The 24,604-nt window shown below is 40.3% G+C and overlaps 2 protein-coding genes across 7 annotated transcripts in view; one reads left to right on the top strand and one right to left on the bottom strand.

The window, feature by feature from the left end:
• Positions 1-24,604, bottom strand: part of LOC134214232 (leucine-rich repeat-containing protein 40-like) — a 125,432-nt gene that overhangs the window by 7,028 nt on the left and 93,800 nt on the right. For all 4 annotated transcript variants that reach the window (XM_062693637.1, XM_062693638.1, XM_062693639.1 and 1 more), the window contains 2 exons: positions 5,434-7,273; positions 5,263-5,357 (listed from right to left, as the gene is read on the bottom strand). In XM_062693637.1, the coding sequence (XP_062549621.1) occupies positions 5,263-5,357; positions 5,434-7,273 (1,935 nt within the window). The remainder of the gene's footprint in view (positions 1-5,262; positions 5,358-5,433; positions 7,274-24,604) is intronic.
• Positions 8,071-9,731, top strand: LOC134214231 (lysozyme c-1-like). Of its 3 annotated transcripts, none has more exons than XM_062693636.1 (5): positions 8,071-8,106; positions 8,694-8,927; positions 8,989-9,077; positions 9,217-9,280; positions 9,429-9,731. In XM_062693636.1, the coding sequence occupies exons 2-5, from the start codon at positions 8,792-8,794 to the stop codon at positions 9,566-9,568; spliced, it is 429 nt and encodes a 142-aa protein (XP_062549620.1). In that variant the 5' UTR covers positions 8,071-8,106; positions 8,694-8,791; the 3' UTR covers positions 9,569-9,731. The 3 variants fall into 3 exon arrangements, with proteins under 3 accessions (XP_062549620.1, XP_062549619.1, XP_062549618.1); XM_062693635.1 differs by having other exon boundaries at positions 8,081-8,251; XM_062693634.1 differs by having other exon boundaries at positions 8,081-8,927.

Raw genomic sequence — 24,604 nt, 5'->3', positions numbered from 1 at the left:
GATTTCATACTACTGCTACTGCTAAAACGAATTTTCGTTAACGGATCAATCTAGGATTGCCAACCGTTCGTCTTCAGTTCAATTCGATCTGCGAGTAGTGTCAGTTGTCATAGGTCATATAGTGTGGTGGAAGTCTTCTATCCAGACTACGAGTCAGAGCGGGGGTTTCTGATATGTTTCATGTAATGATTTAATTTATCCACCTACCCCGAAGCCGAATGCACTAGGTAATAATGCACCGGTGCTTCTATTCTGATGTGTATTAGGAAAATAATTGTGTGGGGCAGCAGCAGATAAAATCTAAATGCAGCAACGTATCAGGGATTGGACGAAATTGCTACAAATAATACACAGTACATAAAGCATTTATTTTTTTTTAAATCTGGGTTACAGGTGAGGACGCCTGTGCTATGGCCAGACAGAATTCACGTATTCTGCAAAACAAGGTATAGCCCGGATAGCACGTAGCACTTTCCTGCTCTTTCTATCGGTATTCATAACAACTTCACAAATTCCTGTAACTCTGTGCTAGTCATATATTGACAATCACTGACAGGTGATAAAATCGCTGCGTTGCTAAAACCAACTTTTGATTCTGAATATTTTCGATTTATATCGAAATAAAGTCGCTTCGGTTGCTTGGTTAATTAACAGCAAATAAATTCAATTCAATCTATGTGAGACACCCATTGAGAAAATCCCCCAAATTACAATTTAAAGCTACAAAAAAAAAAATGCTTTCAAAATCTGGATCGATATGATGCGTAGTATTTGGCTCTCACTTTTTTTGAAGGATTCTTTTGATAATTCTTTCTAAAAGGTCATGGATCTTTAAGAACTATGAACACGCTAAGTTTAATTAAATATACTCACAAAACTCTGTGAAAACTTTAAAATATATAAAGATTAAATACTCGCTGAGAAAACCAATTTTAAATCAGGATTTTTTTTGAAATGTGCCGATAAGCTAAGTATCCTGTGTTCCTTAATCAATTTTTTCCAAAATTTTATACTTTGTCAATATTGTACAATACAGTTCAGTATACCACTAGAACTTTCTTTATCCAATAAAAATTTTAGAAATTGTGTTTGTTTTCTTAGTCTGTTGCTTCTATTAATTATTCAATCAGCATTGCATCATACAAAGTGGCATAAATTCTAGGGGGGCTAATTTAGTTCTAGGTGGGGCTAAAGCCCCCCTAGCCCCCTGTAGTTACGCCAATGGAGCTTCTTAAAGATTTTTTCATTGTCCACGCCAAATTTGAACAACTTTTCATAACAATGACCAAATGTCTTCTTTTTTTCACAGCACAAAGCCCTAAATATGCTTAGTGTTCTGTACTGATGAAAATGTCAATATTCCATCAAAGTTTTAGAATATTTGGATTTGAAGTTATTGCCTCAATATGGGGACACTTGATCCCCCATTAGTTACCCATACAAAAAAATGGCTAAAAAAAATATATATATTTTTTTTTGAGATTTGACAGCTTTGATGAAGGGTTGTTAGGAAACAATATTTATTGCATAGATATCATAAAAATAGGATCAAGTCTGCCCAAATTTTAAAATTGCATGAGCTGTCGAAATCATTTACAAAAATCGTTCATGTACACGCACGCACTGGACCCTCCTTAGCCGTGCGGTAAGACGCGCGGCTACAAAGCAAGACCATGCTGAGGGTGGCTGGGTTCGATTCCCGGTGCCGGTCTAGGCAATTTTCGGATTGGAAATTGTCTCGACTTCCCTGGGCATAAAAGTATCATCTTGTTAGCCTCATGATATACGAATGCAAAAATGGTAACCTGGCTTAGAAACCTCGCAGTTAATAACTGCGGAAGTGCTTAATGAATACTAAGCTGCGAGGCGGCTTTGTCCCAGTGTGGGGATGTAATGCCAATAGAAGAAGAAGAAGAAGACACGCACAGCAATTTGAAAATTCCGCGTATTTTGAAGGAAAAATATTTAAAAAATATGAGGGCACCTTTCTAATTTTATAAAAGCGAGTTCCTGGAGAGAGATTCATTAATTGAACTATTAGAACCACCGTCGGCGCTATTAAGAATGGATCATCATCACACACCTTTCGTGATGAAATTTGAAGTTGAGAAGAATCGCGACGGTTTGGATGCTTTAGACCAGTTAATTTTCGATTTTGGACAATGCGATTTTGCTTCGCTGAACACATCTAGGTATTTCTGCAGTCGATTGCCAGTCGACAATCTTTCCAAGAAGATTGTTTTGATGGATACAACATCGACGAAGCCGTCAATATATTTTATCAACGTCTACCGTGCGGGACCGAAATCCGTACAGTACCGAAATCCGTCCACCTCATGAGATATCAATAAATTTAAGGGGGTTTAAGGTAATTAATGTAGAAATAATTTATCTTATCCTGTTCAGATACTTAGCAGTAAGCTTTTAGGGCATAGAAATGGCATAGAAAGGCCTTCTTGGCTTTGAAATTAAAACAACAAAAATCAAAAGCAAATCGCCACCCACCAAACGCGGAGTTTTTGCCGCCATTTTGTTTTCGGGTAGAGTATTATTGCACCAAAAGTAACTGTGTTTCATTGCTAATTGCGAATCATTACATAAGATAAGCGGAATACAAATCGAAGGGATCGCTTTTCAAGGTGCGTATCGAACTATTTACAGTGGTAGTTTAGTCAATCAGACTGTTTGAATTTAAATATTTAGTTAAAAAATAGCTGTACGAATTTTGATCCTATGATTCAAAATCCGTCCACGGTGGACGGATTTCGAGTCAGGAGTAGTTGATTTTATTCATTATTTTATCATGTTTTTTGTAGTTTTGTCAATGTGAAACACTTCAAAAGTAGAAGCCTTCATGCTCCTATGTCATTAAAAAACGTTTTATTTACATTCGATTCCTATTGTCTAATGACTTTTTCTTATACTAAGGTGCTTAAGTGTACGGATTTCGATGCTCTGCGGTATACTTGATTCTTCATGATGCTGTTCCATTGAAACGGTTCCTTGAAAACTCTCTGGCTGACAAACGCCAATTCCAGCATGCGTATGAAAAATTCCTTTATCTTTTTCCCAATATAATAAAAATGAAATGGTCTGTGTTTGTATCCTCATCCTATCTGTGTTCGTATTACTCGACTGCCATTTGGGAATTTTACTCTTCATCATTATTATGAATGAACTGCCATGCTTTCTGGAAGGTGTATTTATTCTTATCTACGCTGACGATGTTAAAAATTTTATCCCAATACGCCATATCTAGGACTGCTGAAATCTTCATCGAAATCTCGATCACAGTCCACCTCATTGAAGTCAAGTCAAAATGCCCGAGTAGCACAGTTTAGACCAATTTGGTTGCAGCAACTTATATATGACTGGATTTGGTTGTACACAGGTCACAATAACTCGTTTATAGCAAGTGTGCTGCTTGGGTGTAGTGATATTTCTCCGGATAGATTACCATCGGATCGTTGTCGAGAACTATTTTCAACGAAGTACTGTTCGACATTCTGGTTATGTATCCGGCCTACCGCATTCCTCCGATTTAACGGTGTGAGCGATGGATGGTTCTCCCAACAGCTGATGCAACTAGTGGCTCATTCGCCTCCTCCACGTACCATCTGCCATCTGCACCCCACCATAGATGGTACGCAGCAGTACGCCCAGGTCTCGTGTCCGTAGAGAACTACCGGTCTTATAAGCGTTTTGTCGATAGTAAGTTTGGTACGTCGGCGAACTCTATTTGATCGGAGCGTTTTGCGGGGTCCGATGCAAACTCTCGATGGGTGGCTCACATTGTCTTCTCTTGAGCCTCTTCCTATCATGTACTTCGTCTTCGACGTGTTGATGACTAATCCTATCCGTTTAGCTTCGCTTTTCAACCTGATATAGGCTACCTCCATCTTCTCAAAGTTACGTGCCTTAATTTTAATGTCGTCGGTGAAACCAAATTACTGGATGGACTTCGTGAAAATCGAATTACGCACATCACCCGATCCATCGTTGTCAGTTTATCCGGAAATCCATTTTTCGTGCATTAGCTGCCATAGCTAGTCCCGATCGATTCTATCATATATGACTTTGAAGTCAATAAATAGATGATTTGTGGGCACACGTACGGAACCTGAACACCTGGTCTTTGGGAGAGCGTTCACCCATAAATCCCGCCTGGTACTGCCCCACGGACTCTCTTGCGATTGGTGTTAGTCGGCAGCCTAAAATTTAGGAGAATACCTTGTAGGCAGCGTTCAGCAGTGTGATTGCGCGGCTGTTGCTACAATCCAGCTTATCGCCCTTTTTGTAGAATGGACACGCGACACCTTCCATCCACTCCTGCGGCAAAACCTCCTCCTTGTACCTTGTACACCGTCGAGAGTTTTGAGCGCAGGCATACTGCAACGAGGTAGTGGTCGGATTCAATATTCGCACTGCGGTAAATGCGTACTTTCGTGATGTCGGAGAAGAATTTACCGTCGAATATAACGTGGTCGATTTGGTTTTCCGTTTCTTGATTAGGTGATTTCCATGTGGCCTTGTGGATATTCTTGGGGGGAAAGAGAGTGCTTCGGACTATCATTCCGCGGGAGGCTGCAAAGTTTATGCATAGTTGGCCGTTATCATTCAATACGATATGCAGACTATCCGGTCCGATGACTGGTTTAAAAATTGTCTGCCTTCCTACCTGTGCGAGCCGATGACGATTTTGACGTCATGTTCCTCAAACTTAAGAGTTAAACAGTGTAGTGCATGATGTTTTACTGCGGGGTACCAAACTGTTAAATATTGCATAAAATATGCTTTTACAAAACTACTAAAAACTAAATTCTGGACTTAGCTATTATTACATTATCAAGCCTATTACATAGATCTGTTTAAGGGCTTTGTAACTACATATATTTAAATATGCTCGTTTTGAGACGAACATATGACAAAGCTAGGCCAGTTTGACCACCCTCACCCCTCCCTAAAAAATCTTAAAAAAAAGCCGTCCTGATGATTAAAATATAGGTTATAAACTGTGTATTCATCACATTTTTCACGCCCTTATCAAAAATTGGCCTTTTGGTAATTTTGGCCACTATTGTGCAGCAATAAACAACTTTTAAGTACATATACTGAAATACATTTCAGTACATATACTGAAGTTTTTTATGAATACGGAAAACTCAACAGAAGAGATTTTTATTATTCACTATAGATAAGTATCTGAAGAGGATAGAATTTAGTTACTACACACTAAATTAAATTAGTCTAACCAACACTAACCTTAGATCGCTCTGGAGATCATATGCTCCTATCAGTTTTGTCAAAAATACATAATCCGTAGCGTTGGCCGCTTCTGGTAATTGATTGCAGGATACCTAAAACATGAATAAAATGATTAAATCAAAATTTAGTTCAATCTCAAGTAATCTCCCTAAACACAATATTACTCACCTCTGAGTTGAACAAAATATTCTCCGGATCGTCATCGTGAAACACGTACACAAACCGGCATGAATATTCGTCCGTGTGCATACTCCAGTGCAGAAAAACGTCGCTCTCATCAGTAAAATTAACCCCCCCAAGCTGCACATCCGAACTGATCTCTCTGATGTAGGACATATTATTCTTCAGCTTCAGCATTACCTCGATTGTCTTGAAGGTGCTCTCGTCAGCCTTCTCCCTATCACCACCATTGCCGTTGCAGTTCATTGAATCGGTTTCAATTTGAAGCAGCGAAGCTCCTTCCAGATGTGGTGGCGTGGCACAAACCGCACCCAAAACGTCCTGCGAAGCGATCCTCGACGTCGAAAGCCACTCGACGAAGGGCTTCATTGAGCAATCGCACGCCAGAGGGTTGTTCTCAAGCGACAGGCTGTGTAGGGAGGTTGCGTTGTAGAGGGCGTTTTGGGCGATGATGGAGATATCGTTTCCATCGAGACGGAGTTCTTTGAGGGATGGTAAAGGTGCTACGATGTCCGAGGTCAGCGCTCGGAGGAAGTTGTGCGTGAGATCGAGGACGATTAGCCGAGGAAGGTGTTTCAACGACGATCCGGATATGGCAACAATGCCGTTGTGGCCTAAATCCAAGACCTGGAGCGATGCCAACCCGGAGAAGGCGTGGTCTTGAAGGACGTCAATCTGGTTGTGGCGAACGGATAGCATTTGGAGATATGCCAGTCCTTCCAGAGCGCCGTTTTGGATGCTGGTGATTGAGTTTTTGTCCAGGTTTAGGATTTCGAGGCCCTTGATGATCGGGAGTGTGGTGTTTTTCAGTGGGCCTCGAATAGTGTTGGACCGGAGATCGAGCTCTCTGAGGTTAAAGCACGACTCCAGAGCTTTCATAGTTTCTGGTGATTCTCCGAGTCGGTTGCCGTTTAGCTTGAGGTGGATCAAGTTTCGAACCGGCATGAAGCTTTTGGGAGCGAGCGATGAAATTTGATTTTCACTCATTTCCAAGTATGATAGCTTTGGAATTGAAATGAAATCTGTACTTTGTATAGACTTGATCTTATTGTTCGAAAGGTCTAGGCGATCCAGTTGAGGCAAAGACGCAAGTGACTGCATCGGGACAACAGTCAAGGCGTTGTTTGGTAACCCTAATGCTTGTAATGGAGTCTTAATCCCAGCAAATGCCAGTCGGTTTACTCGTTTGATCTCACCGGAAGATATTACTAGACCTTGTAATGAGACGCCTTCAAAAATGTTTCCGTCACTTATTACCGTGACGTTCTTCAGTGTGCAGTCCAATAGTGAGACTGAATAAGGGGAAGCTTTCAAACCATCGGCAATCAGCTCCAACCCGTGCAAGTCTCCTCGGCATCGTAATGTGTGAGGCATATCACATCCACATTCCAGGTTTGTGTTTTGTGTTATATTTGGGCAATGCCAGTCGCCCAAATCTACCGCTTGGGTAACTTGAGAGGATTTCTTGTCGATTCTTTTCTTACCATATCCTGCTTTGTTTACGTATTTCAACGTACTCCACGTCACTCCGAATGCTTCTCTGGCGTTGACTTGGTTAATGGTTTGGGGACTTGTGGTTCTTTGGTTAGATGTGCTACTACTGCTAATGCTACTATCACTAGTGTTGTTATTGATGACTACAATTTCGGTGGGAACTATCCTAAGTACGGTAGACTCGGTGCTGGGAAACGAGGCAAAGCTTTGGTCCTTCTGAGGGGTGTTGATCGAAATTCGCGGACCTCCACCGGCAATTCCTGCTGTCATGAACTCAGCTCCGCAGGATGAGCCGATCGACTGCAATAGGACTAGACTTATGATGATGTGAAATCTAGAAGAATGAGAAATATAAAATGAAAAAAACAATTTAAAATTTAATTTAAATTTGGAAAAAAATATCAAGATTTAATTTGTATAAAAAGTTAAAACCCAAAATTCCCGAATAAATGTTTTTGAGTCGAACCAAGTTTTGATAACTTGGTTTTAGTCGTTAATCGACTTCTTGATGTTTGTATTTCTAATTAAAATTGTTTGGGAATTTTGCATATTCCAGAAAGGCAGGGAATAAATAGAAATAGCATGACTTCTGTCTAAGGATACCGATTTCTTCGAAATATTGCGTTCTACGCAGATTCACAACCCCACAAAAGATGTTCCTAATCAATGCGATTTGGGAATACGTGATCGTTTGTGTTGTGAAGGGTTAACATAAAAAAACTGCACAAGTAGGAACTACAGTAGTTTATGAATTTCGTATTATCATCATAAATCGACCCCATATGAATGTGGATTTAACAAAGATGCAAGGGACGCGATCATTATTATTACTGCATATTTCATGAAGTTTCGAGCCGTCATTACAAAGCGTAAGGAACGAGCATGTAAGTTGCGAAAACACATGCTAAATGCTATAAAGTCTATGAAGTTATTACAAAAAACTCGCATAGTGTTGATCAATTGACAGCACTCCAAAATTTGCCATTCAAGATTTCTCAATTGGATTTATTAGCTACGAACACGGGATACGGCGTTTCGTTTTATTACAAGCAAACACGGTTCAGCTCACCTCGTCAGATTGAAGATCGCAATCGATGCGCGCTAAAATCATCCCGCTCAGTTTAGTCTAGTCCAGAGTCGGTAGTGGTCCGACCGCATTCTTCTGTGGTAACGAATAATCGTAGCATTCGAAGTTTGAATATTCAAAACAAGTGATAAGTGATTTCTTTGCTCTGAAAGCTAAATATGATCTTAGTATAAAAATGCAACGATGCCAATCCTTCACCGGTTCTGCGAAAAAGGCTTATCATAAGTCGGAATTCTCTGAAATAATAACACTTGATCAACTAAATACAATTATACAATATACATATATGCAGATGCACAAAGTGTTGTGAATCTTAGAGCCTGGTCCGGACTTTGGGTCAATGGGGTGAATTGTGTCGTAATCGTAATTGCTGCACATATGTACAGTTGTTTCCTCAGTACTGCGGTGAATTAGATTTTCACTATACTAAAAATTGGTCGAAGCGTAACTTTAGTGTTCTGTCCATCAATTTCAAAAATTGAATCTAAAAAATAAAAGGATCTCTATATTCTACAATCTCTGCTATTAAATTGTTCAAGGAATGTTCATTTTCCCAATCAGTCAGACATCTTGACTGTTATAACAAGTAATTTTCCACCGCACTATTGGGGGTAATTCGCATACAAACGATCAGAGAGGCGTCTGTCATTAATCATGGCTCCTCCAGGGTGATTTAGACGAAGCTCCAGCTAATTATCGCGATAATAAAGCGAATAGCCAAACAGTCTGCGAAACTACTTCCCGCTGTGAGGAGGATTTAAAAAGATGAGAAATCTATCTGTATTAAGTTGTTTGCTGTTTGCGGCTTGCTTGTATCCTACCGATGGCAAAGTTTTCCAGAAATGTGCATTGGCAAAGCTGTTGGATAATCAGCAAATATCAAGGACGCTAATTTCCAACTGTAAGTGGGTTTATTTGACCATCCGTAGGTATTAAATGGACTTATCGAATTTTGTCCTAAGGGATCTGCATGGTTAATGCCGAAAGTGGCGCTGATACGTCGAAAAAGGTTACCTTGGACAACCTCACTAGCAGTTATGGAATCTTTCAGGTAAGAACGTCGTCCCAAAATGTTGATACTATGGCATACCAAAAGTTATAAATCTGTTATTTTATTCTGGTCGAAATAATTTGAATCAAGATATGAAGCATTCTATATTAAATAATGTCGTTTGTTCTTTCGCTAACAGATCAACAGTAAGGAGTGGTGTCGCGTGGGACGCAAAGGTGGCAAATGCAACAAAAACTGTGAAGGTGAGTCCCCCGTGCGTCGCGCATTTTGCTGAACCGAACCAAAATTTGCCCAGATCACCCGCTGATTATTTCCCCGAAACGATCACCATTAGGAGCATTAATTGCTTACTGTTTTTTTCTTTGTGATTTATTTATTCATGGGGCGCAGCATTCCTAACCGATGATATTACCGATGACATTGAGTGTGCCAAGCAGATACACAAAGATCAAGGTTTCTCCTACTGGAAGGGTTGGGTCAACAAGTGCAAACAGAAAGCCCTGCCGGACATCTCAATGTGTTGGAAGTGAGGGCTCGGCAGCATGGACACAATTGGAGCGAGGGCTGTTCCAGCAGATGTCGGTGGGAGGTAAATATTTGTCTATTATGAGTCTCAAGTGGAATGTAGGAAAAGTTCAGTGTCCGTCGATGATAAAAGTTCAAATAATTTACTGTGGAATACATGATTTAGGAAAACACACTTCTTCCTCTTTATTTAATCACCGCCAATTTAAGTTTAATGAATTTTATCGCAATGTTTGATTTATTATGCATTGGGTTTCGGCGTTTTATTGAATTAGATCACACTGGATATCATCGAACAAACGTCCAAACATGGCTTGAGTCAATATCTCTCTTACCACAGTCAAACCTCCATGAGTCGATATTCTATGACTCGATATCGACTCATGGAAGCAAATTATGTCATATAAAAATTTTGTTTTTGTGCTACTGTGGAGGTCGTAACAAACAGCTTCACAGGGATTTTTAAATCCACATCTCGATATTTCCATGAGTCATTGGTCCCTTCAATATCGACTCAGAGGTTTGACTGTATAGCGTTTATTGTACATGCCCCTGTCCACGATTCAAGAGGTTCTATTGATCATTCTGCTCAGGCTTCGAAATTCTCACTCTTATGAATAAAAACCCAGGATTGATTCAATTAGCGGAGTGCGATTTTTCATGTTCTTCTGTGAACAAGTATTCTCACCGGTAGAACGAGGGGTGATAAACTCGTGAGCTTTGACAAGTCGAATACAGTATACCCCCGCTGATCCGACAAATGTATGGCCGGACTACCGCGGTTTCTCTCGTTAATCCGACTGTCAAATCCATACAAATGAACCAAAACAAAATCACATCACAAATTAGAAAACTGACAGCATAATGTGGAAGTGGAAGATGATATTAGCATTTCCATATCACAGCATAATGTGTTTAAATGGGTGTTGGTACTTTTTATTTCGGAAAATTCCGAATTAGCGAGATCCGGACTAAAGAGTTGTCGGAATAACGAGGTCCGGATAAGCGGAGGGATACTGTAGTTTAATTTTACGCCTCTCAATTCTCCTTCTTGTGACTTGTCAGTTTAATCAAACCTCCACATGAACTGATTGACAGCAAAGATAAAACTGCTATATTAAGCCTACTATCCCATCGTGAGGCATTGGCATATGCAATCAGTTTGAAAGGATAGATTCAGTAGGGAAAAGTGCCCAATAGTGGACCACCAATCAATATTGGACCCTCCAGCCATTTTTGCATTATTACAGCACAATGTAAACGTTTTGCTATGAAATTCTATTGGGAGAACCTACCTTACAGTCATATGATTTGATTATATGCATTGGAAATGCTATGAAAAGTAAAATTAAATGATTTTTTACAATTAAAAAAAATGAACACGAGAGTGTCTATTATAGGAATATTTTGGGAGGTCCATAATAGGGAAGAAGAACGTCGCGAAACGGAATATAAAAATCAAATGAAGTGTCGACTATAGAGAAGAAAATTCCTATTATGGACCCCCAGGGGATCTACTATAGGGCGAATTCAGTCAGACTTTAAAATGTAAATTTCAACGAATAACGTCGTGTATTTGAGTGTTTTATGTATGTATCGTGAAGAGGAGATGCAGAACTTGATATTAGATGTCAAGCCGAACTAATATATTGAAAATTTCTACTCCTTATGACAAAAAGAGCAAAATTTCGCTACTAGGGGGTCCACTATTGGGCATTTTACCCTAGTATTTGATTTCCACGAAACAGGTTCCCCTGACAACAAATATTCACATCTGATTCGTACTATCGCTGGTACTGGAGTTTATCACACTATAATTAGAGCTGTCCAATGAGCATCTTGAAGTAGGGGAAATGACGGCTTTGGCAGGTTTTGTTCTATTATTGTCAGGGGGGTTTTTCTATAACCAAATTTTATGAAATTCTGCCTAAACATTCTTTGCATATCAAAGAATATTGTCGCCGAATTTCATTAAATTTGGTATACAAAAACCCCCCTGACAATAATAGAACAAAACCTGCCAAAGCCGTCATTTCTTTTGTAGTCTATAGGATTCAATTCCTGCTAAGGAGGGTTTCCATCGTTCACACCGCGATAGTCGGAAGACTGCGGTGGGCCGGGCTCGTAGCCAGAATGTCGGACAGGAATTCGGTGAAAATGGTTCTCGAGGTACACAGCGAGTAAGGTGGATCGATCAAGTGGAGGACGATATGCGGACCTTCCGCAGACTGATTGGTGGAGAAGAAGCCCACTACGGCCTTAGTCTGATAATAAATAAAATAAATAAATAAATTTAGATAGTCAGTACGGCGGCGAACTATATTCAATCGCAGCGTCTTGCGGAGTCCACAGTATGTACTACTTCCTACCTTGAATTTGGTACGAAAATTTTGGAGGGATATTTGTAGGTGTCGTTCAGGAATGTGATTGCGCGGTAGTTGCTACAATCAAGGTTATCGCCCTTTCTGTCCACCTTCCATCCACTTCTGAGACAGAACCTCCTCCAAAATTTCTGCATTGCTCTAGCCAGTGCCTCACCACCATGTTTTAGTAGAGCTCCTGGTAGCTGGACAATTCCAGGGACTTTGTTGTTCTTCAGCTGGCCAATCTCCTCCTGGATTTCCAGGAGAACCGGAGCCGAAAAACATATGTCCTGTGCGCGTGTTCCCTGATTCGTTACCATACCGCCATCGTTGTCTGCCGCCATCAGTGCAGTGCTGCCGTTCAGGTGATCTTCACAAAATTCGAATGCGAAATCTTCTTGTAGAATCGTAAGCATGCTCGCAAAGACGATCGAGATTTGGGTATTATTTTAAAAGCACTGGTAAGTAAAAAAATGTAAGCAAGAAATCTATATGGACAGGTTGAATATGACTTTGCATTAGCATTAGCATTGAGCAATTGGCACAAATTCGTAGCTAATGCAAACTATTTCATTCATTTAGTTTAGGGGAAAAGGCCCCAGCTAAACATTGCTCATACAATGCCTTTATTCTTAAAATATGGTTTATATTTCAGAAGCAAACGATATTTCAGGAATTATGACTTATGGCAACTAAAATGCATAAAGTAAAATCTAAGCAAAGCTCCAGGGTCGAAATATAGGCATATACCATTTCGACTAAATAATGGGTCACTGACGGCTGTCTGATACCGTTATCTGCGTATTTTGAACAATAGATGCATGCTTCTATTGGTTAATTGATTATATTTCATCAAACCAATAACGATATTCAATTCCAAACATGAGCGAAGTTAGGAAAACTTTTGCGCGAAATTAGGAACTATCCTATTTTCTTGCGCGAAATAAGGAGCATACAACGGTCTCAGATTCATACCCCATTTTTTTTTTAAATAGCGGCAAAATTTGCAAGTAACATTTTTTTAGGAACCTAGAATCCTTCTACTACGTGATGCAGTAGCAAATGTTTCCAAATCGCCACTACATGTTTTTTAATGAACGTTTTAACTTTGTCAGATCTTAAGTGCGTGAAATTAGGGTACTTCACGGTAATTATGGGAAATTTACTGCTTTATTATCTTAGTCAATAGATAAACTAATAAATTTGCTAACAAAAATGAGATAGATGTTATTTAACATCAACAATTACCAAATATTGCTTGCACCACTATGGGTACACTGTTCCTTTAGTGGCGGTAAAAATTAATTTTGGTTCCTATAGTGGTGGTTCCTGGCACGGCAAATGCTGGGTAAAGCGTACCATTGGTACTTCGCGTACCTGAAGGAATAAAATAGACCCCATCTCGCGGTCCTTAGCCTCTTACCTAGCAACTCCTATCCCTACCTCCCCGCGGTGCTGGTCGGGATACGAGTAACCTTAGGGAAGATCGGGTAACCAACCCCGGTGGGAACTATGGTCGTATGCTGACAGGGAAGGGAGGGTTTGCTCCTCTCCGGAGGTGCAAATCTTATTGAGCGTCTGTTCTCCATGTCAGGATCGGCTCACAACAGCGTCTGTTCTCCATGTTAGGGGCGGCTGATCACCGTCCGAGTGCCAGCGAGGGACTCTAAGTGAAACTGTGCACCATGGTCCACCGGAAATAAGGAGGAATGGTCCTCCGGAAATTTAGGGGGTTTGGTGTCAGGCCCTGCAAGCCAGCCGTTTAAAAATCATAAGCAACGAACAATCAACAAGAGAGTACGGACCGGAACCATCGGCGAAGACCACTGCGACGAAAAGGGACTAGCGATTGGAAACTCGGTTCGTGGAACTGCAAATCTCTCAACTTCATCGGGAGCACACGCATACTCGCCGATGTGCTCAAGGACCGTGGATTCGGCATCGTAGCGCTGCAGGAGGTTTGTTGGAAGGGATCAATGGTGCGAACGTTTAGAGGTAATCATACCATCTACCAGAGCTGCGGCAACACCCACGAGCTGGGAACAGCTTTCATAGTGATGGGCGATATGCAAAGGCGCGTGATCTGGTGGTGGCCGATCAATGAAAGAATGTGCAGGTTGAGGATCAAAGGCCGGTTCTTCAACTTCAGCATAATCAACGTCCATAGCCCACACTCCGGAAGCACTGATGATGTTAAGAAAGCATTCTACGCGCAGCTGGAACGTGATTACGACAGCTGCCCAAGCCACGACGTCAAAATCATCATAGGAGATTTGAACGCTCAGGTTGGCCAAGAGGAGGAGTTTAGACCGACTATTGGAAAGTTCAGCGCTCACCGGCTGACGAACGAAAACGGCCTACGACTAATTGATTTCGCCGCCTCCAAGAATATGGCCATTCGTAGCACCTACTTCCAACACAGCCTCCCGTATCGGTACACCTGGAGATCACCACTGCAGACAGAATCACAAATCAATCACGTTTTGATTGATGGACGGCACTTCTCCGATATTATCGACGTCAGGACATATCGTGGCGCTAACATCGACTCTGACCACTATCTGGTGATGGTTAAACTGCGCCCAAAACTATCCGTCATCAACAATGTTCGGTACCGACGACCGCCGCGGTACGACCTAGAGCGACTGAAGCAACCTGATGTCGCCACTGCATACGCGCAGCATCTCGAGGCAGCGTTGCCGGAAGAGGGTGAGCTCGATGGGGCCCCTCTTGAGGACTGCTGGAATACAGTCAAAGCAGCCATTAACGACGCAGCGGAGAACAACGTCGGGTATATGGGTCGAAGTCGACGGAACGATTGGTTCGACGAAGAGTGCAGACAGATTCTGGAGGAGAAGGACGCAGCGCGGGCGGTCGCGCTGCAGCAAGGTACCCGGCAGAACGTGGAACGTTATAGACGGAAGCGGAGACAGCAGATCCGTCTTTTTCAGGAGAAGAAACGCCGCTTGGAAGAAGCGGAGTGCGAGGAGATGGAACAGCTGTGCCGTTCTCAAGATACACGCAAGTTCTATCAGAAGCTCAACGCATCCCGCAAAGGCTTCGTGCCGCGAGCCGAAATGTGCCGGGATAAGGATGGGAGCATCTTGACGGACGAACGTGTGGTGATTGAAAGGTGGAAGCAGCACTACGAGGAACATCTGAATGGCGCTGAGAGTACAGGCAGTGAAAGTCAAGGCAGCGGAGGAGATGACTACGTCAGTTCAGCGGATGATGGAAGCGAACCAGCCCCCACCTTGAGGGAAGTTAAGGATGCCATTCAACAGCTAAAGACCAATAAAGCAGCTGGTAAGGATGGTATCGGAGCTGAGCTCATCAAGATGGGCCCGGAAAAGCTGGCCACTTGCCTGCACAAACTGATAGTCAGAATCTGGGAAACCGAACAGCTACCGGAGGAGTGGAAGGATAGGGGTTATGCCCCATCTACAAGAAAGGCGACAAACTGGAGTGTGAGAACTTTCGAGCGATCACCATACTTAATGCCGCCTACAAAGTGATATCCCAGATCATCTTCCGTCGTCTGTCACCATTAGTGAACGAGTTCGTGGGAAGTTATCAAGCCGGCTTCGCTGACGGCCGCTCGACAACGGACCAGATCTTTACTGTACGGCAAATCCTTCAAAAAATGCCGTGAATACCAGGTCCCAACGCACCATCTGTTCGTAGATTTCAAGGCGGCATACTACAGTATAGACCGCGTAGAGCTATGGAAAATTATGGACGAGAACAGCTTCCCTGGGAAGCTTACCAGACTGATCAAAGCAACGGTGGATCGCCCCTTCTCCACTCTTGAGACTTAGTTAATAATAAAAATCATATATTGAGAAACATATTATATACGTTCCATATAAATGCACTCATTAATTAATATTTGTTATCCACTTGTTCAAACTCAATATAATTTGATTCATTTTTTGTTTTGTTTTTAACCAAAACAATATGAATTCTTATATCCTGAATAAGGAAAACCTCATGAATTCTATTAATATTCATTCTTATCATTTTGTATTCACTCGAGCCGAGGCAAGTGCGAGAAACTGAGGTCAAAATACATATCTGTAGAGATACCAATTTGGTGGCATTGAATGAAATAGTACTAATTCATTTTATGATAAGTGACGCCATTCCACTTAAACAACACATTCCACTATTCTTATAAAACAACTAAAATTTATTTCGGAAGAATCCATTAGAATCCAATGTAAACTAGTCGTAATCTTAAACGAAGAGTATTAAATATCAATCCAAAATTCATCAAACACAATCTACATAGATTACATCATTCAAAATACTGTTCATATTCATCTCAAAGTTGAAATTAAAACAATTCCAATGTTAATCAAGAAGACGCCTAGATACTAATAAGAGTACAAACAAACTTTGCTTAGAGTTCGAATCGAAAGCATTAGCGATAATTTTACATAAAACCTAAATCCAATACATTTATAACATCAGTCCAATCCTATAGTAATCTAAGTCTTACATCATAAAGTCTACATTTCCGTTGTAATCCATTACGATGCAATATACAAAGCTCAGTTTTGTGTAAGAGATAACTGACGGATTTGCATGGAATTATCGAAACAAAATCCCAATCTGAAGCAATCCAAAACCAATCTCAAACCCATTGGCGTAACTAGTGAAAAATTTAGGGGGCTTACTTTTTTTCAAACATTTCTATTTTAACACTCATAACACAGAAAGTTCACCATTTTCGCTCGATTCAACTGATGTATATTGTTGGTCTAATAGATATAAATGTAATGGACGACTTAAATATTTCAAATGATGTTCATCGACGCTCAGCCCTGTTACAAAAATCTAGAAATCTCGTAGGATTTCTAAAAGAAAACCATAGGTGTTGAGCCAACCGTAAATAGAATGTGAAGTACGATCCTGATTTTTGAAGGACTTTTTGATTCGCTTCGAACCTAGAATACTATATATAATAGCCCTGTTTGTCTGTCCGGTGACTAGCCAACCAGACGCAGCACGCGGGGAAATTCTCACAAAAAATAAAATATTTGACACTTCAATTCTTTTTTTCTTTGAGATGCAGAAAACAAAACCAGGGACAACCTTAGACAACCAGACACAGCATTTGATGAAAAAAATCACAGACAACAGACGTTGAAAATTTTGATTGAAAAAAAAACACTTGCCATGGGCGCTACTGCGTCCACAAATAAACTAGTACATTATAAACTAAATATTGAATAAATTAGTTAGTTAAACTCTTTTCGCCAGCTTTGAATTCAGTGGCCTGACAATTCCTACGAGCTTTCAAACGGCGATCTAACCACAACAAACTAACGTTTCTTTTCTGTTAGAATAACTTCTAGGATGATTTAAAAAAAAAAATCAGTTGTACATCCCAATACAACTTATTGGTCGTTAATTTTTTAATTTGGTTAAAAAAACAAATTAACAAGTTAACACATAGGAACATTTAACACATCTTTTCTCTCAGTAGGTCTGTTTCACGCCTACTGAGACATTCTCATTGGTTTCATTGCTGCAGCGACAATAGGAGTTTAGAGAATTAAATAGTATGCGGAGTTTCTAAAATCCATCCGAAAGAATGCAAAGTTCTTTCTTATTCAACTTTTAGTTACCTCTTCTTGAAATCTAATAGTTTTACCGAACCTTTCTCAAGAAACCAACAGTGATAATTAGAATGCGCTGCATCTTTTAGCATTAGTATTAGTTAGGAAAGTTAAGATCATACGCTCGATTTAGATAACAATTACTCACAAAACCCTGAAAAAACTTGAAAATCTCAAGGAATTGTCCATTATCCATTAAGTACTTGTAATACTAATAAATAATATATTTTTTTAATTTACTTGTTGATGAGGTATTTCCTTTGGTATTTCATAAGTTATAACGTGTTTTGAGGGATCCAAATTTTGTCGTGAGCAAGCCTTAAAACAATCGCTGTAGTTGCTGTAGTGTTTCGATGAGAGTAATTGGATAATGAAAACAATCCTTTCTCTGCATTTACCCCCGTATATAATCAGTGAACTAGATATGCGTAATACTTATACAACGTAACAAATTTTCTAGGGGGTGCTAGCCAGATCCTAGGTGGGGCTAAACGAAATTTCAACTAAGAATAAATCCATATCCAATAAAAAATCAAAGCACAACAAAACTAACTATATGTAACTTGAATCTGCCTTAAAAACAATACATATTCAACCAACCTCCAGTCAAAATCTTTTCACAATCTAATCCAATCTAAATTCTAGAGCGATAATTAACATGCGTTCGTCGTTGGCAGCAGCAGCCAAACGCATTTCAGACTTTCATTCGGTTGCTGTTAGTGAATGGAAATTCGCATTGTTAGAGGTGAATCGGTTCTTATAAAAAACAGAGAGTTTATTTATTAGTAATTTTCTTAAAAGTTCAAAGCAACTTCATGGTTACTACAACGATGGCCTCATAGCGGAAAACTATCAGCATCAGTGGCGATCATCGCTCGGGGTCGGTTAAAACTTATTCGCTTATTCATCAGTGATACTGAAAGAGTGATCATCGCTTGATAAGTGCTAGGAAATCCGGCAAACAGCTCTCGGTGTCCGCATTTTTTCTGAAACCATCGTGTCCCATAACACAATCATCTACTTCTGATTATGTCAGTCAAGGAATAAAATTAGATAACAGTAATAAATTAAAGCAGTTGGCAACGATGATTTTTCAAAATAGTTATCAGTTCTACCTGCAGCTTTGAGATTCATTATAATATCTTTTCACAAACATGTTGAAAATGTATGCCATTCTTGAACTGATTTGTAAAACTTAAATTTATTTCACAGCAATCATAATTGAATCAAAATCTTTCTTAGGATTGAACCAAGAAACATAGGAATATCTTACCTCATATCTCTTAAAAATAATGTTTGACAACCAATTTTATATAAAAGTCATATATAAGCAGGAGGTCGAGATTTCAATTCCTGGCTAGTCCCATTTCTACTTTGTATTTTGATCTTCGTTCTTTCTTTTCTTTCTATGGGCTGTCCACAAACCACGTAGACCGAAATTTCACATTTTCAAACCCCCTCCCCCCTGGTAGACTTTCGTAGACTATTTCGAAACCCCTCCCCCAGCCCCTTGAAGTCTACGTAGACTTTTACAAATTTTACAAAACATCATATGTGATTGAATCGAAATAAAATTTAATCCTCTGTCCACAGCTCCTGAAACCAAATCCCAAAGTCAATTAATTTAATTTCTGTTGAATTCGACTCCCCTAAATTGTGCACCACCGCTGCCGACACTTTGCATCGGCGCGCACTGTTTAACATGTGTCACGCATCTGACCTATAATTCTCTACACCGGTTAAAATTTGTAGAAAACCGAAGAATTTTCAGAATTTCGAAATATTTCGAGTTGAAATTCCGAGAATATCAAGTCTACATTCCATTAAGTTTTTCGTGGAAATTTTCGTAGAAGATCCTGATTGATAATCTTTAAAGCTTCGGTAATATTTCAAAGAACTGTCCGTGAAGATTCCGATGCTTTTCTTGAAAATTCCATGCAATATCCCATTGAATAATCATCCGCAATAATCATACGCAAGAATTGCCTTCTACTTCTTCTTCTTCTTCTTCTTCTTCTTCTTCTTCTTCTTCTTCTTCTTCTCATTGGCATTACATCCCCACACTGGGACAGAGCCGCCTCGCAGCTTAGTGTTCATTAAGCACTTCCACAGTTATTAACTGCGAGGTTTCTAAGCCAGGTTACCATTTTTGCATTCGTATATCATGAGGCTAGCACGATGATACTTTTATATGCCCAGGGAAGTCGAGACAATTTCCAATCCGAAAATTGCCTAGACCGGCATCGGGAATCGAACCCAGCCACCCTCAGCATGGTCTTGCTTTGTAGCCGCGCGTCTTACCGCACGGCTAAGGAGGGCCCCTACAAGAATTGTCTTATAAATTCCAAAACTATTCCCGTTAATATTCCGAGTAAATTTCCGTGAAAACTTAGAATTATTCCGAGATAATTTTAAGTTGAAATGGACATTCCGAAATATTTCCCATGGAATTTCAGAATGGTTTCCTACAATCTTGCAGATTTGAAACAATTTCCTGAGGAAATTGAAAAAAAATCCTATGTACATTCCAAAGACTTTTCCGAATAATTTGCGGTGGAAATTATAGAGAATTTTCAGTTGCAATTTTGGTGAAATTCTCGTAAAAAATTCATGAAAATACAATATCTTTCTCACAAATATTTTTTTGCGACCTCAAAGAGTTTTTGGTAGGAAATTCAAATAATTTCTCGTGGAAATTTTCAATAGGGTAACCGTACCCTTAGTGGAGGTAGCACCAATAGTGGAGGTAGTGGGGTTTTAATGAGATTTATCATATTTATAGACTTTACGATGGTTTCAGTTGATGCGTCGTGCTTTAAATATCCTTTTAAATGCAACTTACCTTAAGATTTCACTTGAAAAACTATTCAAATAATGATTTTCCTTAATAAAATTGACTCCCTTGCACCTGCACCTTGCAATTGTACCAATAGTGGCGAGTCTCATAAGAAACCAATGGATAGCACCACTATTGATTCATTTATTTAGTTACCATCTAAACAGATAACACTGAATCAACAATTTGACGCCACAATGCACGGTTCGAGGCCGCATCTCTCCATCCTCGGATACGCCCCACGCTCGCCAAGTCGTTCTGCACCTGGTCTGCCCATCTCGCTCGCTGCGCTCCACGCCGTCTCGTACCTGCCGGATCGGAAGCGAACACCATCTTTGCAGGGTTGCTGTCCGGCATTCTTGCAACATGTACTGCCCATCGTACCCTTCCGGCTTTAGCTACCTTCTGGATACTGGGTTCGCCGTAGAGTTGGGCGAGCTCATGGTTCATTCTTCGCCGCCACACACCGTCTTCTTGCACACCGCCAAAGACGGTCCTAAGCACCCGTCTCTCGAATACTCCGAATGCTTGCAAGTCATCCTCGAGCATTGTCCATGTTTCATGTCCGTAGAGGACAACCGGTCTTATAAGCGTCTTGTACATGACACATTTGGTGCGGTGGCGAATCTTTTTCGACCGCAGTTTCTTGTGGAGCCCGTAGTAGGCCCGACTTCCACAGATGATGCGCCTTCGTATTTCACGACTAACGTTGTTGTCAGCCGTTAGCAAGGATCCGAGGTAAACGAATTCCTCGACCACCTCGAAGGTATCCCCGTCTATCGTAACACTGCTTCCCAGGCGGGCCCTGTCGCGCTCGGTTCCGCCCACAAGCATGTAGTTTGTCTTTGACGCATTCACCACCAGTCCAACTTTTGTTGCTTCACGTCTCAGGCGGGTGTACAGTTCTGCCACCTTTGCAAATGTTCGGCCGACAATGTCCATGTCATCCGCGAAGCAAATAAATTGACTGGATCTGTTGAAAATCGTACCCCGGCTATTACACCCGGCTCTCCGCATGACACCTTCTAGCACAATGTTGAACAACAGGCACGAAAGTCCATCACCTTGTTTTAGTCCCCGGCGCGATTCGAACGAACTGGAGTGTTCGCCCGAAATCTTCACACAGTTTTGCACACCATCCACCGTTGCTTTGATCAGTCTGGTAAGCTTCCCAGGGAAGTGGTGCTATCCATTGGTTTCTTATGAGACTCGCCACTATTGGTACAATTGCAAGGTGCAGGTGCAAGGGAGTCAATTTTATTAAGGAAAATCATTATTTGAATAGTTTTTCAAGTGAAATCTTAAGGTAAGTTGCATTTAAAAGGATATTTAAAGCACGACGCATCAACTGAAACCATCGTAAAGTCTATAAATATGATAAATCTCATTAAAACCCCACTACCTCCACTATTGGTGCTACCTCCACTAAGGGTACGGTTACCCTATTGAAAATTTCCACGAGAAATTATTTGAATTTCCTACCAAAAACTCTTTGAGGTCGCAAAAAAATATTTGTGAGAAAGATATTGTATTTTCATGAATTTTTTACGAGAATTTCACCAAAATTGCAACTGAAAATTCTCTATAATTTCCACCGCAAATTATTCGGAAAAGTCTTTGGAATGTACATAGGATTTTTTTTCGATTTTCTCAGGAAATTGTTTCAAATCTGCAAGATTGTAGGAAACCATTCTGAAATTCCATGGGAAATATTTCGGAATGTCCATTTCAACTTAAAATTATCTCGGAATAATTCTAAGTTTTCACGGAAATTTACTCGGAATATTAACGGGAATAGTTTTGGAATTTATAAGACAATTCTTGTAGGGGCCCTCCTTAGCCGTGCGGTAAGACGCGCGGCTACAAAGCAAGACCATGCTGAGGGTGGCTGGGTTCGATTCCCGATGCCGGTCTAGGCAATTTTCGGATTGGAAATTGTCTCGACTTCCCTGAGCATAAAACTATAAAAGTATCATCGTGCTAGCCTCATGATATACGAATGCAAAATGGTAACCTGGCTTAGAAACCTCGCAGTTAATAACTGTGGAAGTGCTTAATGAACACTAAGCTGCGAGGCGGCTCTGTCCCAGTGTGGGGATGTAATGCCAATGAGAAGAAGAAGAAGAAGAAGAAGAAGAAGAAGAAGAAGAAGAAGAAGTAGAAGGCAATTCTTGCGTATGATTATTGCGGATGATTATTCAATGGGATATTGCATGGAATTTTCAAGAAAAGCATCGGAATCTTCACGGACAGTTCTTTGAAATATTACCGGGAAGCTTTAAAGATTATCAATCGGGATCTTCTACGAAAATTTCCACGAATAACTTATTGGAATGTAGACTTGATATTCTCGGAATTTCAACTCGAAATGTTTCGAAATTCTGAAAATTCTTCGGTTTTCTACAAATTTGAACCGGCGTGGAGAATTATAGGTCAGATGCGTGACACATTTTAAGCAGTGCGCGCCGATGCAAAAGTGTCGGCAGCGGTGGTGCACACCTCTAGGGGGAGTCGAATTCAACAGAAATTAAATTAATTGACTTTGAGATTTGGTTTCAGGAGCTGTGGACAGAGGATTAAATTTTATTTCGATTCAATCACATATGATGTTTTGTAAAATTTGTAAAAGTCTACGTAGACTTCAAGGGGCTGGGGGAGGGGTTTCGAAATAGTCTACGAAAGTCTACCAGGGGGGAGGGGGTTTGAAAATGTGAAATTTCGGTCTACGTGGTTTGTGGACAGCCCATAGAAAGAAAAGAAAGAACGAAGATCAAAATACAAAGTAGAAATGGGACTAGCCAGGAATTGAAATCTCGACCTCCTGCTTATATATGACTTTTATATAAAATTGGTTGTCAAACATTATTTTTAAGAGATATGAGGTAAGATATTCCTATGTTTCTTGGTTCAATCCTAAGAAAGATTTTGATTCAATTATGATTGCTGTGAAATAAATTTAAGTTTTACAAATCAGTTCAAGAATGGCATACATTTTCAACATGTTTGTGAAAAGATATTATAATGAATCTCAAAGCTGCAGGTAGAACTGATAACTATTTTGAAAAATCATCGTTGCCAACTGCTTTAATTTATTACTGTTATCTAATTTTATTCCTTGACTGACATAATCAGAAGTAGATGATTGTGTTATGGGACACGATGGTTTCAGAAAAAATGCGGACACCGAGAGCTGTTTGCCGGATTTCCTAGCACTTATCAAGCGATGATCACTCTTTCAGTATCACTGATGAATAAGCGAATAAGTTTTAACCGACCCCGAGCGATGATCGCCACTGATGCTGATAGTTTTCCGCTATGAGGCCATCGTTGTAGTAACCATGAAGTTGCTTTGAACTTTTAAGAAAATTACTAATAAATAAACTCTCTTTTTATAAGCACTGATTCACCTCTAACAATGCGAATTTCCATTCACTAACAGCAACCGAATGAAAGTCTGAAATGCGTTTGGCTGCTGCTGCCAACGACGAACGCATGTTAATTATCGCTCTAGAATTTAGATTGGATTAGATTGTGAAAAGATTTTGACTGGAGGTTGGTTGAATATGTATTGTTTTTAAGGCAGATTCAAGTTACATATAGTTAGTTTTGTTGTGCTTTGATTTTTTATTGGATATGGATTTATTCTTAGTTGAAATTTCGTTTAGCCCCACCTAGGATCTGGCTAGCACCCCCTAGAAAATTTGTTACGTTGTATAAGTATTACCACAGATAACAGATATTGAGGCTGGCATCCGAAACGTGTGTAAACATCGGCAACCGTTAATTCAAATGTATTTTAATTTGGGACCGCGTTTAGCAATCGATTGGAGATGGCGCAAGGATCATTGTTATTGAAAACGCAACCCGAATGTGGCTGTCAAATCCATTGGCTGCGTTCGACGGTTGGTAATCAGCTGCGTCAGTATGTACTGCCGCAATCAGTTGAGTAGATGGCACTAGTGGGCCAACGTATATGAATTCAAAAGTTTACACAGGATTTTCAATAAAATTTGTTCTAGCTTAAATATCTGTTATCTGTGGTATTACGCATATCTAGTTCACTGATTATATACGGGGGTAAATGCAGAGAAAGGATTGTTTTCATTATCCAATTACTCTCATCGAAACACTACAGCAACTACAGCGATTGTTTTAAGGCTTGCTCACGACAAAATTTGGATCCCTCAAAACACGTTATAACTTATGAAATACCAAAGG

The sequence above is a fragment of the Armigeres subalbatus genome, chromosome 2 (genome assembly GCF_024139115.2).
Source record: "Armigeres subalbatus isolate Guangzhou_Male chromosome 2, GZ_Asu_2, whole genome shotgun sequence".
Taxonomy (NCBI): Eukaryota; Metazoa; Arthropoda; class Insecta; order Diptera; family Culicidae; genus Armigeres; species Armigeres subalbatus.
This window is presented reverse-complemented; position numbering and strand designations above follow the sequence as displayed.